Source organism: Muntiacus reevesi, chromosome 2 (genome assembly GCF_963930625.1).
Source record: "Muntiacus reevesi chromosome 2, mMunRee1.1, whole genome shotgun sequence".
NCBI lineage: Eukaryota > Metazoa > Chordata > Mammalia > Artiodactyla > Cervidae > Muntiacus > Muntiacus reevesi.
In genome coordinates, this window is record NC_089250.1 from 190,497,371 (window position 1) to 190,515,409 (window position 18,039).

The window sequence follows — 18,039 nt, forward strand, 5'->3', positions numbered from 1 at the left end:
ACAGCGAAATCCAGAGTCTCCGAATTCCGTTTCCTAAGTACCAAAGTACCAACCTCTTTCCTTGGCCTCCACACGTCCAAAGGTAGTTTTAGAGATACACATAAGACTCTGAGTCCCAGAGTGGCTGCCACACTTGTCATGTGGGGATGGGGGACCCGCCAGCATCTCTATCTGCAGCACTTCAGAGAAGTAAGAAGGCAGGCAGGCCAGGATGGCTCAGCCAGGTGGCTCTCAGCATCACTGCACTTGGCCGATGTTGTTCTAGACAATGTTTAAGTTGGGGGCGGGGGGGCATTATCCAAACCTCTGTCACTTTTCAGAAGCAGAACTCCACTCAGGGCCCGGCTGCGTTGGGGGGAGGTTTGCTGTGACTTTTCTGCGCCATTCTCCGTGATTCGTTGCCAAGACAGCCAGTGACTGCTAGCCCGGGCAGCACTTCATGGAGAACTGAAAGCAGGTGCTCGCTCTGGGCAGAGGCAGTCCTAAGGGCAGAGGCTGGGTAAAGGGGGGCCCTGGACGGGAAGAGACGGCCACCCTTCCCTGAGACAGATGCAGCTCCATGCGGCAGGGGCCCCTGTCTGCAAACAAGCACCACGCCCAGCAGATGCCTCTGAGTAAGGCACCAACCACCCAGGGGGGTGAGGTTTGCAAGGGTCCTGTTGATTGGCTCAATACCTTGGTTACTGCTGGTTTTGTCAAGAGAAAATATGGGGTGTGTAAGTGGTGGGTTAGTGGATACACATACGTGATCAGGGGGCATTATATTCATTTTCATTTGTTTATTCACATAATGAAAGGCCATTGAAGGTCCACGGCTGCCAGACACTTTCCTAGGCCTGGGCTTCCTGTCCTCCCAGGAATTTGTCATCTAGGGTGGGAAAGGACATCAAAGTCACAGGAGTATAGACACAATTCTATTCACCGATGCAAAGAGCTGCCTGATTGAAGGCAAGAGGAGAAGGGGACGACAGAGGATGAGATGGTTGGATGGCATCACCAACTCAGTGGACATGAGTTTGAGCAAACTTTGTAAGATGCTGAAGGCCAAGGAAGCCTGGCGTGCTGCGGTCCATGCGGCGGCAAAGAATCAGACACAGCTGAGTAACTGAACAATTATCATAATAGAATGGGTGACAGCGAATGGCAGGGGACCTAACTCAAAACGGGAGAACCAGCCCAGGCCTGAAGAATGAGGAAGCAGTGAAGAGGGAGACAGAGATGAACCACGACCAGGCCTGACAGAGCTGGGTTTTGTTTCAAAGATCTGACTGTGGGTGCTGTTCAGGAAACAGACTGGATGCAGAGAGGTGGACGGACCCCAGGCGTACCCCGGAGGACTGTGGGCGCTGGGACACGGAGAAGGGGGAGAAGCAGAGGTCAGAGTGACTCCCGGGCTGCCAGTGGGACAGAGGAGCTGCGGGAGCCTGAGAAGGAGCAGACTGGGGGCCAGGGTGGGGGACATAAGTGAAGTGCTCCGTCCTGTTCCACTGGGTTCCGGTGGCGAGGCCAGAGGGCGGGGAGCCAGAAGACCCGTGTGCTCCTCTGCACCCTCCCACTTACGAGGCCCGGACCTGGGATCACCGAGTGCCGCAGTGACCCACGCAGGTCCACACACAATGCACTCGCCACCCAGGCAGCTCCTTAACTCAGATCCGGCCACCACTCGGCTTCCATCTTACAGATGAAGACCTGCAGCAAGAGCTCCACGAGGAGTGTTCTCCTTTTTCTTTAAACAAGGAGACATAGGGGAGTCTGGACATTCTTTTGCTCATTTCCTGGGGATCTGACGCCACTCCAAAATCACTGCAGAAGGTGACTGCAGCCATGAAATTAAAAGACACTTACTCCTTGGAAGGAAAGTTATGACCAAACTGGACAGCTTATTAAAAAGCAGAGACATTACTTTGCCAACAAAGGTTCGTCTACTCAAGACTATGGTATTTCCAGTGGTCATGTATGGATGTGAGAGTTGGACCACAAAGAAAGCTGAGCATTGAAGAATTAATGCTTTTGAACTGTGGTGTTAGAGAAGACTCTTGAGAGTCCCTTGGACTTCTAGGAGATCCAACCAGTCCATCCTAAACAAAATCAGTCCTGATTGGAATGTTCATTGGAAGGACTGATGTTGAAGCTGAAACTCCAATCCTTTGGCCACCTGATGTGAAGAGCTGACTCATTTGAAAACATCCTGATGCTGGGAAAGATTGAAGGCAGGAGGAGAAGGGGACGACAGAGGATGAGATGGCTGGATGGCATCACCGACTCAATGGACAAGAGTCTGAGTAAACTCTGGGAGTTGGTGATGGACAGGGAGGCCTGGTGTGCTGCAGTCCATGCGGTTGCAGAGTTGGACACGGCTGAGTGACTCAACTGAACCGACGCCACAACAGACGTGGTCCTGAGAGTGGCTGGCAGCCGGCCTGGGGCTTCTGCAGTCTCCACTTGCCCTGGCCCCACGTTATTGCCCCTTGCTCGTTGGAGGGTTTGACAAAGTTAAAAATCACATAATGCACAAATATAAAAAGTCATCACTGAGTCCTCTCCTTGAAGAAGACACGTCCTTCACAGACGTCTCCTAGACCAATGTGAAGGTGTCACCAATACTCTCCTCGCCCCTGCAAAGGTTCTCCTCGTGGCCCAGGGCAAGCTGGCAGCCTCTCCACGCTCTGCAGACCTCTACCCTGACCCTCATGGAGTTGCCCTCAAATCTGTTCACACCTGCACTCATTTTTAAATCGCCTAATTTAATTAAATGTGTCAACTGGAGAAATATGAATGTAAAAAAGGTCTGCTTCTGATAAAGCAAAGATGGCTGCTTTGGGAAGACTCAATAAGCAAGCTGGTAAAAAATAAAATGCAATTGAATTAGGTACTGGGGAGGCAAGTGTAAAAGATCTGATGAAAAAGTATAAACCTAAAAGAATCCTTCACTCAGAATACTTGCTAAGTGATTTTTAACTGACTACTCCACTGGGGAAGAAAACCCAAACTGGAAAAGATTCCTTATGAGTGCTGTTTATACAAGAAAGGCTCCCTTGCAGGTCCATCCATAAACCCAAACTATTAACGTAAGATATGACCCTGGCCTGACCTCAAAAGACCAGTAAGTGAATGTACATTTATAATTAGAGTTTACACTAAAATGAAATGCCAAAAATGTGTAATTCTTTAATGATTCCCCTTTTTAGTTAATTCTTTCTGTTCATTGACAAACTACCAGGCTTCTACTGTAGTTAAAAAAAAAAAAAAAAGGAAATTTCTAATTAGACCCTTACTTCATACCATACATAAAAATTTACTCAATATGGAACCAGACCTAAATGTAACAGCATAAATTATAATACTCTTAAAAGAAAACACAGGAGCAAAAATCTTCACAGTTCGGGTTCAGGTAAAGATTTCCTGGGCTTCCCTGGCGGCTGACAGAGTAAAGAGTCTGTCTGCAATGCAGGAGACCTGGGGTTCGATCCCTGGGTCAGGAAGATCCCCCAGAGAAGGGAACATCTACCCACCCCAGTATTCTTGACTGGAGAATTCCAAGAACAGAGGAACCTGGGGGGCTACAGTTCTTAGATATGGCATCAAAAGAACAAGTAATCAAAGAAAAAGTTGGTAACTGGGACTTCATCAGAATTAAAAACTTGGGTGCTGCAAACGACGTCATCAAGAAAGTGAAAAAACAAGCCACAGAATGGGAGAAAAGATGTGCAAATCATATATTTGACAAGCAACTTGCATGCAGAACATACAGTCTACGACCATACCACCCTGAACACGCCAATCTCAACAGAACATAAAAACTCTTACAATTCAATAATAAAAACAGAAATAACTCTACTAGAAAACCAGGCAAAAGATCTGAATAGATAGTTCTTCAAAGGTTACAAACAGCCAATAAGCACATAAAAAGATATCCAACATCATTAGGCATTAGGAAAATGCAAATAAAAAACCACAATGAGATTTCACTTCACACCGGAGTGGTGGGTTATAAGCAAAAGGACAGATAGTCTCAAGTAAGGATAAGGGTATGGAGAAATCTGCTGCTAGGAATGGAAATGGTGCGGTTGCTTTGGAAAACAGCTTGGTGGTTCCTTAAAATGCTAAACACAGCTACTTACGTATGTGTGTGCTCAGCCACTTCAGTCGTATCTGACTCTGCAACCCCGTGAACTGTAGCCTGCTAGGCTCCTCTGTCCATGGGATTCTCTAGGCGAGAATACTGGAGTGGGTTCCCATCCACTCCTCCAGGGGATCTTCCTGACCCAGGGATCTAACCCATGTCTCTTCCACTGGCAGGCAGATTCTTTACCACTTAGCAACAAGGGAAGCCCCAAAATGAGTATGTCCATAAAAAAAGAACTCTATGTGGATGTTCATAACAGCTTTCTTCATGATAGTCCAAATGGGAGAATGTCTGTCAGTGTCCAAAAAATTATCCAAATGTTCACCAATGGGTGAGTGGACAAACAAAATGTGGTAATCCATACACTGGAATATTGTTCAGTAGAAAGGAACAAAGTGCTGATACAAACTGCAACATGGGTGAATCCTGAAAAGATTATGTTAAGGGACAGAAGTTAGTCACAAAAGACCACAGATTATATGATTCCATTTATATGAAATGTCCAGAAAAGGCGAAGTTACAGAGGTAAATTAGTAGCTGACTGTGCTGGGAATGGAAACATAAAGAGACCGAAAATGAACACAAAGCATCCTTTCTGGGGAGACGAAGAAGTTCTAAAATTGTGATGCTGTACCATTCCACAAAATTTAATAAAAACCAGTAAAACTGAAGGTGAGTGAATGTTATGGTACCTCAACAGAGTCATTTAAAAACAGAAAAGCAAAGAAAAAAGGCATCCAGAAACAAAAGTTCACTTGTCTTTTGGAAATGTTCTAACGGGAACTTTTCATGCACTGATTTTTACGCATAATGAGAGTGAGGAAGTAATATTTCGAAACTCCTATTTTAGTCACAGGGACCCTTCTTAAATAGGGAACTTGTCTGGCCTACGTGGATGGCATAATTAAAGGTATTCATTTCATTTTCTTCACTAATAGGTTAGAACTTTTTACATTATGTTTTCAATCCTGTTCAGACTTGAACCAACATTTCTAGGTTGATTGTTCCTAAAGAATTCCTTAGGTGAGACCTGAGGAAGTAAGTTTATTCTTTAGAAATTTCATTTATTGTCTGAAAGTGAAAGGGTCTCCAGGAGGGACCAAGAAATATTCAGAATCAGTGGACACAGTTGGCACCTCTGAAACAGCTGTGGAGGCTTAAAATGTCCAGGGAAATCATCTTTCTAGGTTAACCACTGATGACTCCTGTACTCTGACAGGGAAAATACCAGTGATAAAATGAACTGGGAAAACTGACTGGGACCTGAAAACAATTAAATATAGATAATTCTGAAGGCATGTTTTAATCTTGGTATTTCTCCCTTTGAGAATTTCTTCAAAATAGGTGTTGTAAACTTTTTGGAAAGACCATTATTTGCTAGGAGAAAGTAGTCTTAATTAGGATACGTGTCAAGGAAATATAATTATCAATTTGCCTAATTAAAATGAATATTTGAACATGCCTGAGGATTGTGAGCCTTCTCAGGTGAGACACGTACAACTTATTTTCTATAAACATCTGTTGACAGAGCCAAGCAGATTGTGTTAGCAGGAAATGGGTGACTGAGCCAAGCTTAACAGACAACAGAACTGCATGGGAATATTGTTCTTCAAAAATCACCAGGAGGAAGTCTTAAAGTGCTTGCCATTGACTGTCTGTGTCCTCCCCAAACCCCTACAATCCCTGAAATCTAACCCCAAGTGTGATGGTATTTGGAGATGGGGAGTCTGGGAGGTGATTAAGCAGTGAGGGCTCAGTACCGGGATTACTGCCCTTACTAAAGGGACCCGAGGGCCCCCCTGGTGGTCCAGTGGTTGAGAATCCGCCTGCCAATGCAGGGGACATGGGTTCGATCCCTGGTCCAGGAAGATTCCACGTGCCACAGGGGCAGCTGAAGCCCGAGTGCCGGGAGCCCACATTTATCAAGGAGAAGCCCGTGACAGCAACTCGAGAGTAGCCCCTGCTTGATGCAACTAGAGAAAGGCCTCACAGCAACGAAGACCCGGGGCAGCCAACAAGAAGGAAAGAAAGAAAATTTATAAGAAAAGAGAGAGACCCGAGAGAGCTCACTCCCCACTTCCTGTACGCGGGGACCCAGCAGGAAGACAGCCATCTAATGTAACGATGGTTATATGTCATTATATAGTACACGTACATTATACAAAATGCACAACTCCAGGAGTGAGCTGTAATGCAAACTGTGGACTCTGGGCTGATCACATTGTGTCACTGTATGTTCCTCAAGTGTAATGAGCATACCACTCTGCTGGGGGGAATGTTGATAATAGAAGAGGCTATGCATGTAGTGGGGCGGTGGGGGGGGAGTGGCTATATGAGAAATTTCTGTACTTTCCTTCAACTTTGCTAGGAACATGTAACTGATCTAAAAAATTTAAGTCTTTCAGAACAAAAGAAGACGACCCATCTATGAATCAGGAAGAAGGTTCTCACCAGACACTGAATCTGCAGGTTTCTTGACCTTGGATGGTCCTTTGACCAGCCTCCAGGATGTGAGCAATGCATTTCTGTTGTTTTTAAGGCACCCAGCCTATGGTGTTTTGTCATAGCAGCCCCAGTTGGCTAAGAGAGCACACCTTCATTTACTCGACAAGCTTCACTTGAGAAATGAACTGTTTAATTCTGGGGGGGCTTCCAGTAGTGAGCATGAGGGTTATCAGGGCTGTGATTTTAGGCACGGTTACTGGAGTTCACCAAAACCTCCTTGACAGGCAATGTGTATTTTGGTAAGAGACAGAAAAAGCCAGTTCCTTTCCTTTCTCTTCCAAGTCTGCCCTTGGGGCAACTCCACCAGCTCAGCCCCTGCCCACAGAGCCTGAACTGGCAACGGACCTTCCAAGGGCAAGCCTCAAAGGCAGCAGCAATGCTAACAGGGATCTGGGACCCCTGCACATGCACATACTAGGCAGGTCCACTGGGGCTGCTCAACCGGCAGGGGAGACCACGTGCAGGCCCCACTTCTACAAGTCCAAGGTCATTTTCCCTCCTCCTATCTCATAATTTATCTTCTAAATCTCTCTCCATCCCCACATCCCCGCAATTTTTTTTCCAGGTGGATGCTTCTCTGGTCCTACGGCAGTCCTGGGGCAGCTCCAGTGAGCTGGGAAGCTTCATACCTCAGCAACCCCGTAATCTCCACTGGAAGCCCCCCTACCACCTCCACATGTACCTCCGGCCACCGAAAATCTACAGGTTCAAAGTGAACAATGTGTGCCTTGGAAATGTTGCCTCAGGACAAGTTGCTGAGCTCCACCTTCCAATTAGACTGCACCCCAAGTTCCTGGAAAGCAGAAGTTCTGTTGCTACTGCTGCAGCCAGATGGTTCTTTCCAAAATGTAAACGGGATCACCTCATACATGCAGCTTAAAAGCCCTTGGTGTCATGGGCTTCCCTGGTGGCGCTAGTGGTAAAGAACCCACCTGCCAGTGCAGGAGATGTAACAGATGTGGGTTCGAACCTTGGATGGGGAAGATCCCCTGGACAAGAAAATGGCAACCCACTCAACCCACTCCAGTACTCTTGCCTAGAAAATCCCATAGACCTAGGAGCCAGGGCAGCTATAGTCTATGGGTTGACTCGACTTAGCAGCTGAATAACTACAACCACAAGATAAAAGACAAAACTCTTCGATGATCCCCTTTCCCATAAGCCAGTCTCATGCCACGCCGCCCCGCTCCACACTCAGGAGCTGCTTTTTCCTTTCAACCTTCCCTTTCCCTTCCCACCACATAAGACTTCTATTCATACTCTGGGCCACAATGGCCCTCCTGCCCTTCAGGGCCCACCAGGTCCCTCCCACTCACCCTTCAACCAGGAGCCAACACATTCTTCCCCAGGGAAGCCTCCCTCAGGGCCTTGTTCGGATCCCCTCCCTTCCCTGACATCTGTCAAGGCTGCTCTTTATGCTGGTCCACATGACCCGGCAGGTTAGTATCGGCCTCTCCAAGTAGCTACGTGTCAGAGGTGGGCTGTGTTAGTCACTCAGTCGTGTCCGACTCTTTGTGACCCCATGGACTGTAGCCCACCAGGCTTCTCTGTCCATGGGATTCTCCAGGCAAGAAGACTGGAGTGGGTTGCCAATCCCAACTAGTTTCACTCATCAATGCACTCTGGGATCTAATACAATTGCTGGGACAAGGGAGGTGCTTAGTACATTTGATGAGTGGGCAAATGAATGAGCCAACAGACTAATGGATGGACAGACAGATGAAACAATGGACATATGACAGACAGACTGGCAAATGGATGGTCTGGGAGATAGGTGGATGGACAGAAAAGAGAGAGAGGTAGGGAGAGAGACAGAGAAGGAGGAAGAGATGGTCAAAGAGAACATTTGTTCCCAGGGCCAAGCCCTCTTCTGAGCCCTCAATCCCATCTTTTCCCATCTCCTCAGGTACTGCTCTCCAACCAGTGAACCTGCCTTTTGCATTTTTCAACCCCTGATACAGCTCAGACCAATCACGTGACCTTGGGAAAGTTGCCCAGCCTTTCTGAGATTGACTTTCTCCCCACTATAGAAAGAAGATAATCATAATAGCTAGTTCAACAGGACTGTTTTAAAGATCACATGAGATAGTCCATAGGCTTCCCTTGTGGCTCAGCTGGTAAAGAATCTGCCTGCAATGCGGGAGACCTGGGTTTGATCCCTGGGTTGGGAAGATCCCCTGGAGAAGGGAACGGCTACCCACTCCAGTAGTCTGGCCTGGAGAATTCCATGGACCAGTCAGTCAGTCATGGGGTGGGGTCACAAAGAGTTGGACATGACTGAGCAACTTTCACTTTCTTTCACTTGAGACAGTCCACACACAGCACAGAATACAATGCATGATAAGACATAAACAGCTGATAGATGTTATATGCTCCTATTGTTCTTACCATCTTCACTACTGTTGCAAACCCTTCAGTCTTCCAGCAGCCTTGCTCCTTCCTCAAACTGCTAGTGTTCTACGTCAACCTTACAGCACCGAAGGGCTCCAAACAGAATCCTATGCTTGCTGACTGCACATCCTCACTCTCTGCCATTCCTCAAGAAGCACCATGCCCTCCGGCTTCCCCCTACAACTCTACTGAAACTGTCCTCCCGAAGGTGACAGAACAATCACACCTGCTCAGCTACCACTCACCTAGACGTCTGCAGCATCTGAGCCTGTGCACCACCCTGCCTGAGTCCCCCTCCCCAACTTTGGTACCAAGGCCGGTTCTTGGGTTTATCTTCCAAAATGTCTGCTTGCTTCCTGCTCTGAGACCTTCCGTGTGTCTTTTCCTGTTTCTTACCCCCTAAACGGAGGCATATCCTAAGCTTACACACACACACGCACACACACCATCCACTACTCCACACTTTTCCCCTGAGCAATGCCACTGACTCCTACAGCCATACCATCTACTTGCCTCTCGGGGGATGGCAGCACCCACAGCTCCACCCCCAGCTGTGCACTGCATCCTTGCCCCACATTTCCTGAAGGCACTTCGAAGCCACCACTTCCCAATCAATCCCATCATATCTGACCCTCCTCCTTGCTCCCCGATTTATGTTACGAGTCTCACCAACACCCAGGACCAACACTTAAAATCCCAACTCCCACTGCAGTGGCCTATTTTTTGTGCCATAGCTTTGTGCTTAGATTATGGGTCCTTGCCTTCCCCTTGCTTTTTTCTACTCTTCACAAGATACCAGAGAATGCAGTAGGACTGCAATAAATACTTCCTGAACTGAAAAGAGACAGGGCAGAGTCACAGGGAACTCTCAAACCCTGCTAGTGGGAATATAAATTGGTGCAAGTATTCTAGAAGGCAATGTGACACGATCTTGTAAAGCTGGAAAGATTTTATCCTGCAACCCACAACTTTGCTCTCCTGGGTGGATGCCTTGGAGAAATTTTCCCATGTGTCCAAAGAAGACTTGTACCAGAATGCTCATAACAGCACTGTTACCAACGGTGAAAAACAGAAAGAACTGAATATCCATCATATCAGGATCCTCACAGGAAATAGCTGGCATGTTCAAATTATGACAATTAAAGGAGCATTTAAAGGGGGATTATTTGGGATGAGTTGAGTGTAGAACATCACAGGACAGTTTAGTAGTCCAACACAGAAAAGCAGAACTCTGTCTGAAAGGAGGGAGGAAGCGGTTACCCAAATCTGAAACGAGAGTTCCAGCAGAAAGGCCATGTTGAAAGAAGCAGCAAATATCAGGGGAGGAGTACAGCCGGGGAAAGAGGAGCATGAAAACCTCGGCTTAAAACTCAACATTCAAACAACTAAGATCAGAGCATCGGGTCTCATCACTTCATGGCAAATAGATAGAGAAACAACAGAAACAGTGAGAGACTTTATTTTTGGAGACTCCAAAATCACTGCAGAGGGTGACTGCAGCCATGAAATTAAAAGACACTTGCTCCTTGGAATAAAAGCTATGCCAAACTGAGACAACATATTAAAAATCAGAGACATTATTTTACTGACAAAGATCTGTCTAGTTAAAGCTGTGGTTTTTCCAGTAGGCATGTATGGATATGAGAGTTGGAGCATAAAGAAAGCTGAGCACCGAAGAAATTGATGCTTTTGAACTGCGGTGCTGTAGAAGACTCCTAAGAGTCCCTTGGACTACAAGGAGATCCAACCAGTCCATCCTAAAGGAGATCAGTCCTGAATATTCATTGGAAGGACTGATGCTGAAGCTGAAGCTCCAATCCTTTGGCCACCTGATGCAAAGAGCCAACTCATTGGAAAAGACCCTGATGGTGGGAAAGATTGAAGGCAGGAGGAGAAGGGGACAACAGAGGATGAGATAGTTGAATGGCATCACTGACTTGATGAACATGAGTTTGAGCAAGCTCCAGAAGTTGGTGACGGACAGGGAAGCCTGGTGTGCTGAGTCCATGGGGTCGCAAAGAGTCAGACACGACTGAGTGACTGAACTGTAGAGCCAGCCAGAGGCAGCTCCACAGTGAAAAAGTCAGGGGAATAAACACTTTAGCTTTCCCATCCCTCTGGTCTCCAAACGGGACGCCCCATTGGCTCAACCCAACAGAAGGCCCAAGGGCAAGGAGCCCATGGATGAAGCCCATGGAGGTCAATCTTCCAGATTTTGGTGGGGAAGGGAGAGTGCAGATTTGGAAAGCAAAGGGAAGATCCTCAGAATATCTAGCAACAGAATGTATCAAGTATTGATATATGCTTATATAATGGAATACTGCCCAGTAAGAAAATGAGCAATGAACTGTGGAAAATTCTTAAAGAGCTACTTATACCAACATGGATAAACCTCAAAAACCTCACACTGGATTGAAACAGAAAAGAAACCCGAGGGGTCCTCCAGAAAACAAAAGCTTCTCTGTGTCCCTCATTTCTTGTTTGAAGAAAAGGCTTTCGTCTCCCAGACCTTCCCTGAGTTCCCAAGAACAGATTCAAGGGGTTAATAATGAGGGACTTGAGGGAATGCAGAAACGAAGGGAAAAGTCAAGAAACAATAGTGACGGGATAAAACAGAGTCCCAGTCCCTCCACAAGGGAGGCGCATAAAAGTCTGATCCAGTCTTGAGTTCTGCAGCCCTCCCCACCCGCCAGGTGGAGGATGATAACTAACATGGTGAAACCCCCCAGACTGGTCAGAACTAGAGGCTGAGGCCTGAGATTCCTGGGGCCCTACCCTGTTACCTCCCCAGAAACCAATCAGAAGAAAGTTGTTCACCCTGCAGTTGTCTCCCCAACTGCTGCCTTTAAATACTTTTCCCAGAGGGACTTCCCTAGCAGTCCAGTGGTTAAGACTCCCCCTTACAATCTCTGGTCAGGGAGCTGAGATTCCACATGCCTCCCAGCCAAAAAATCGTCCACGTTAAAACAAAAAAAGAAAAAAAGCTTAAAAAAAGAACCAAAATCTCTTCCCTGAAAACCAGCAGGACCTGGAGTCTTCTGAGCATGAGTCACCTGCTCTCCTAGCTTGGCCCTGCAATAAACCCTCCTCTGCTCCAAACTCTGATATTTTGGTTTGTTTGGCCTCACTGTGCATCATGCACATGAACTTGGGTTCAAAAAACAGTGAAAAAGGCATATTAAAACAATATTTAGAGAATGGGCACTATAACAGGTTGTATTCACCTCAACCAGCTCTCTGGCCCCATATGCTCTTCCAGGGCCCTGCCTCCTTCCCTACTCCCCCATCAACAGTTGCAGAAGATAAAAGAACAAAACTTTAGACCAGAGAGTTACAGGGAAAAAAAAAAACAACCTACTTTAGTAACGGTGACCAAGGGAAAATTTGTCTGAGAAAGTGATCAAACTTTAATTAACTTAGGAAGGTTTGAGAAAGAGCCAGACCCATCAGCCAGCTATTAGCTCAGTTGGTAAAGAATCTGCCTGCAATGCAGGAGACGTGGGTTCAATTCCTGAGTCGGGAAGATCCCCTGGAGAAGGAAACAGCAATCCACTCCAGTATTCTTGCCTGGAAAATGCCATGGACAGAGGAGCCTTGAAGGCTACAGTCCATGGGGTTGCAAGAGTCGGAGAGGACTTAGCAACTAAACCACCACAGAAAGGACCTGGCCTTTTAAAATAGGAGTTCAAGAAGCCCAGTGAAGCAGAATTGAACAAGAAGAATGGCGAGCGTGAAGCAATAAAGGTGAACACAAGCTGGATTGTACAGGGCATCTGAGGTGACTTCCCCGGGGCGACACAAACCGGCGAGTTCATGGGAGGGAAGGTGACTACACGCAGCAAAACTGGCAGGGAGGAGCAAGGAACGGGGAACAGTGGTCTCTCTTGGGGCTCCGGAGTGAACATTCACTCAGCACTTGGCCTGTGTCAGAAACCGGGTTACAGAAATTCTTTGAACCTGCTAACTCTCTCCTGTGAGGTAAGCATTAACAAACCCATTCTCACAGCGAGGCGAATTGGCTAACTCCAAAGTCCAAGCAGGTAACTAGAACACAAATCTTGACTGCCTCCCCGCTCTCTTAGCTCTGAAGGCACTGCTAACATTTGGGTGAATGACTCATATTGTAGAAGATAACCATGATTATGGAGTACGAAACTGCATCATGGTCAACAACCATAGTAAAAATAACCGCATCGCACGTGCACCCAGCGCTTATCCCGTGCCACACAGAACCTCCCTGTTTTATTCCCGCTTTACAGATAAGGAAACTGAGGCTAACACTCCCTGAGCCACGTATCCAAGGCAGGACTTAGAAACCAAGTCTAACTGCACAGCCCGCGCTATCAACTGTTTTGCTGCCTCACTTTTATCTTCTCTCCGAGACCTCGGTCAAGGCCAACGAGGTTCCACGACTGTCGGACCCCCAAGCCCAGGAACGCCTCTCTCACAGGCGCCCCTGGAAGCCCCACGTGCGGGAGGTGTGGTTGCTATTGCGGTCCCCAGCCCCCGGGGTGCAGCCCCCACTGGGGTCCGGCTGGAGGTGTGCATTCCCAACCTAAAGTTCCCCGCGCCGAATGTTCCGCAGCCCTGAAACCACCCACTCCCCAGCAGGAAGTACCTGAGGAAAAGGCGTCCAGGGTCCTGCCCCGCGCTCTGTGGAAAACACCCCCCGCCTCTGCAGCCGACATGGCGAGCGAGTATTTTGGCCTCAACTGAGTCCGCTGCGTAGCAAGGAGCTGCGAGACTCCTAACTGCCCAAGCGCCGGGTGGGGCCTGCCCGGCTGGGGGCTGTGCCCTCTGTTTGGGGCGGGGCGGGGCCGGCGGGCGCACAGGACTCGGTCGCTCGGGGCGCCACTACTGCTGTCTGACCGGGGCGGAAACGTGAGCGGCCCCTCTGGAATCGACTGGGGCTCCTGGCGAGTGGAGGCCACTTGCCAGTCGCATGCGTGGGCAGAGGGAGTGAATTTGGGCTCAGGCATGGGGGCAGCCCTTCGCTAAAGGTGGGGGTTCCGGGTTTAACAAGTAGAGATGAACCCAGGTCTCCCGCATTCCAGGCGGGTTCTTCTTCCCTCTGAGCCACCGAGGAATCCCAAGATTACAGGACATCTAGTTAAATTGGAATTTCAGATAAGCAATGAGTATGTCGTATGTAATTTGCAAGATACTGTACTTAAATCTTTGTAGTTGTTTATCTGAAACAACAGTTTAAGTGGGGACTTGTATTTTATCTGGCCAAAGGACCCAGCCCTGTCCTTGGGGGATAAGACAGGACGTTCTACAAGCCACCTGCTGTGATTGCTGACATTTCATTCTGAAGCAGCTTCAGTTTTGCTTGTCATCAGCACCACCACCATCATTCCGTTGGAAATCAAATCCCCCTAAAATTGAGTTCTTGTACCAAATTGTGATTAATCTCACTATTGAAAATTTTATTCTCTTTCTGTCCAGCCCTTGTTCCCGTCAGGATTGAGGACTATCAAAGAATAGGGGAGACTGAAACCAACCAGGACTGGGGCCTTCCAGGGTAGAAAAACCCTGCCATGTTCCCTTGTTTATTTGTGGCGGGGGAGTTGGGGGGAGGCTTTAGCCTCTGAGGCCTCTGTTGAGTTCCAAAGAGCAGGCTCAAGCAGTTAATGATTAAGACAGCAGAGTCACCAGATTCTGTAGGAATGTAGATAAACAATCTGATGTATATGAAGACACTGCTCAGCTCAGGTGGAGGGTGGTGACTACATGCTGACCACAAGCACAAGATTGCAGACTGGTTGGAACCAGAAGGTTAAAATTTCAGAAACATCACCCTGTTACCCCACCAACCAATCAAAAGAAAGTCTATAAGCATTCTAGACACTCTTGCCTAACACTGTCTTAAAAAACCCTTGCTAGAAAGCCATCAGTTTATTTGTGTCTTTTGAGCATGAGCTGCTACCCCCTACAAATAAACTCTACTTTGCTGCCAACACCCAACGTTAGAGTTTGGCTTTCTGCACCATGGACACAAGAGTCCTTGCTTGGTGACACATTACTGTCATCACCCCTCATTAAGCATCTGGGATTGTTAAGCACTTCGCACCAGCTCACTTAATCCACACAAAAACCTCAGGGGATGGCGCTATCATTCGCTGCATTAATCAGAAGAGGAAACTGATGCCCAGAGAGATGAAATGATATGCACAAGGTGACACACACCCAGGAAAGTAGTGAAGCAGCCACCCATCTGTTCTAGTATCTGTCCAGCCAAAAAAAAAAAAAAATCATTAAAATGAACTACTAAGCCAGTGTTTGTCAAATCTGCTAAAAATACAATTTCCAGACTGGAGCTGCTGTACCTGAAATTCGGCCTCTGTACCACATCACCAAAATGTGTCTTGGAGACAGTTTGGAGAAAGGAGAAAAAAAGAGCTTTATTGCTTTGCTGGGCAAAGAGGGCCACAGTGGGCTAATGTCCTCAAAACTGTATGTTAAGACCTGGAAGGGGTAGTGAGAAGTTTTATAGGAATGATTCAAAGAGGAGGGTGTGATCAGCTCATGAATATTCTTCTGATGGTGGGGAGGCAACTTGAAGTCAGCATGATCAACCTCCTGGTTCCAACTGGTCTGGGGTCTATGTGCTTGTGGGCAACAGGCAGTTAACATATCCCACCCGGTAGGGATTTCAGTATCTGCAAAACAACTCAAGGATATTGCTATGTGCATCCCTTGAGGGGGAGCCAGGACCCTGCCCCAAGGCTGCACTGCTTTTTCTTGACTGTTCCTTCCTTGTCTCTGCATCCATCCCACCTCCCTGCCCCCTCACTGATTAGCAACTGTTTGGACCTGCCCACTGGAACTCAACATTCCAAAAACTAAGATCATGGCATCCAGTCCCATCACTTTATGGCAAATAGATGGGGAAACAATGGAAACAGTAAGAGACTTTATTTTGGGGGGCTCCAAAATCACTGCAGATGGTGACTGCAGCCATGAAATTAAAAGACACTTGCTCCTTGGAAGAAAAGCTATGACCAACCTAGACAGCATATTAAAAAGCAGAGACATTACTTTGCCAACAAAGGTCCATCTAGTCAAAGCTATGGTTTTTCCAATAGTCATGTATGGATGTGAGAGTTGGACTATAACGAAGACTGAGTGCTGAAGAATTGATGCTTTTGAACTGTGGTGTAGAAGACTCTTGAGAGTCCCTTGGACTGCAGGGAGATCCAACCAGTCCATTCTAAAGGAAATCAGTCCTTGGAAGGACTGATGCTGATTTGAAGCTCCAGTACTTTGGCCAACTGATGTGAAGAACTGACATTGGAAAAGACCCTGATGGTGGGAAAGATGGAAGGCAGGAGGAGAAGGGGGTCACAGAGGATGAGATGATTGGATGGCATCACCAACTCGATGGACATTAGTTTGAGTAATCTCCGGGAGTTGATGATGGACAGGCAAGCTTGGCATGCTGCAGTCCATGGGGTCTCAAAGAGTTGGACACAACTGAGTGACTGAACTGTACTGAACTGGAACTCAGCAAAGGTCATGGAGGCTTGAATGAAGCCCATTTCCTGTAACCAAGAAATGGGGGTTACAGAAAGACTTTTATGGACTTCCCTGGTAGTCCAATGGTTAAGAATCTGCCAGCCAATGCAGGGGACACAGTTTCAGTCCCTGGCATAGGAAGATTCCACATGCCACAGGACAACTGGGCTCATGAGCCACACCCACTGAAGTGTGCATGCTCTATAGCCCACATGTTGCAACTGGAGAAAGCTTGCGTACAGCAACAAAGACCCAGTGCAGCCAAAAATAAATAAATCTTTAAAAATTTTTAAGAGAGGCTTTTATGTCCAGGAGCCCACAAGGGCTGAGTGACACAGCTCAGTTTCACTACTGAGTCTAAATCTCCAGAAAAAGGGTCTGCTTCTAACTCCCTTGGAGTTCTTGTGATACGACAAGATTGGAAATTCTTTTAACTAGCTACCTATATCTGGAGCATTGCTTGAGTGGCTAAAATGACCAGGGCAACTGCTCCCTACTCTTGGACAAGAAGTAGTAAATGATAGCAGTTAAGAATATAAGGAGTTCCAGAGTCAGACTCACTGATTGTGCTGTGCTTCATTGCTGAGTTGTGTCCAATTCTTTGTGACCCCATGGACTCTAGCCCTCCAGGCTCCTCTGTCCATGGGGATTCTCCAGGCAACAATCCTGCAGTGGTAACAAAACTTATTTTCAAAGGGGAAATAGAATCACAGAAGTAGAAAACAAACTTATGGTTTCCCCTCAAGGGGGGAAGGGAGGTGGGCTGAGTTGGTAGACCAAGATTGACACTGCGAGTCCATAGACTAGAGACAGCATCCCCTCCTCCAGGGGATCTGCTCAGCCCAGGGATCGAACCCAGTTCTCCCACATTGCTGGCGGGTTCTTTACAGTCTGAGCTACCAGGGAAGTCCAAGAATACTGGAGTGGATAGCCTATCCCTTCTCCAAGGGATCTTCCTCACCCAGGAATCAAACCAGGGTCTCTTGCATTGCAGGCAGATTCTTTACCAGCTGAGCCACCAGGGAAGCCCACTTGCTGGCTGTATGAGCTTGCAAATTACTTAGTTTCTCCATGCCTCAATTTCACTAAAGTGAGAGTGTTAGTCACTCAGTTGTGTCTAATTCTTTGTAACCCCATGGGCTGTAGCCCACCAGGCTCCTCTGTCCATGGAATCTTCCAGTCAAGAACACTGAAGGAGTTGCCATTTCCTTGTCCAGAGGATCTTCCTGACCCAGGGATTGAACCCTGGTCTCCCGCATTGCATGTAGACTCTTTACCATCTGACCCACCAGGGAAGCCCTCTGTCAAGCAAAAACAATTGCAGTGAGAAATGGAGTCAAGTTCAGTTCAGTCACTCAGTCGTGTCTGACTCTTTGCAACCCCATGCACTGCAGCACGTCGGGCTTCCCTGCCCATCATCAACTCCCAGAGCTTGCTCACATTCATGTCCATCAAGTGAGTGATGCCATCCAACCATCTCATCCTCTGTCATCCCGTTC

General features: G+C 47.4%; 1 protein-coding gene across 1 annotated transcript in view; it reads right to left on the reverse strand.

Moving 5' to 3' along the window:
• Window positions 1–13,827, reverse strand: part of CPPED1 (calcineurin like phosphoesterase domain containing 1) — a 142,045-nt gene extending 128,218 nt beyond the window's left edge. The window contains exon 1 of the mRNA XM_065924351.1: window positions 13,641–13,827. Coding sequence (XP_065780423.1) covers window positions 13,641–13,710 — 70 coding nt within the window. The 5' untranslated portion in view covers window positions 13,711–13,827. The remainder of the gene's footprint in view (window positions 1–13,640) is intronic.
• Window positions 13,828–18,039: the final 4,212 nt, after the last annotated feature.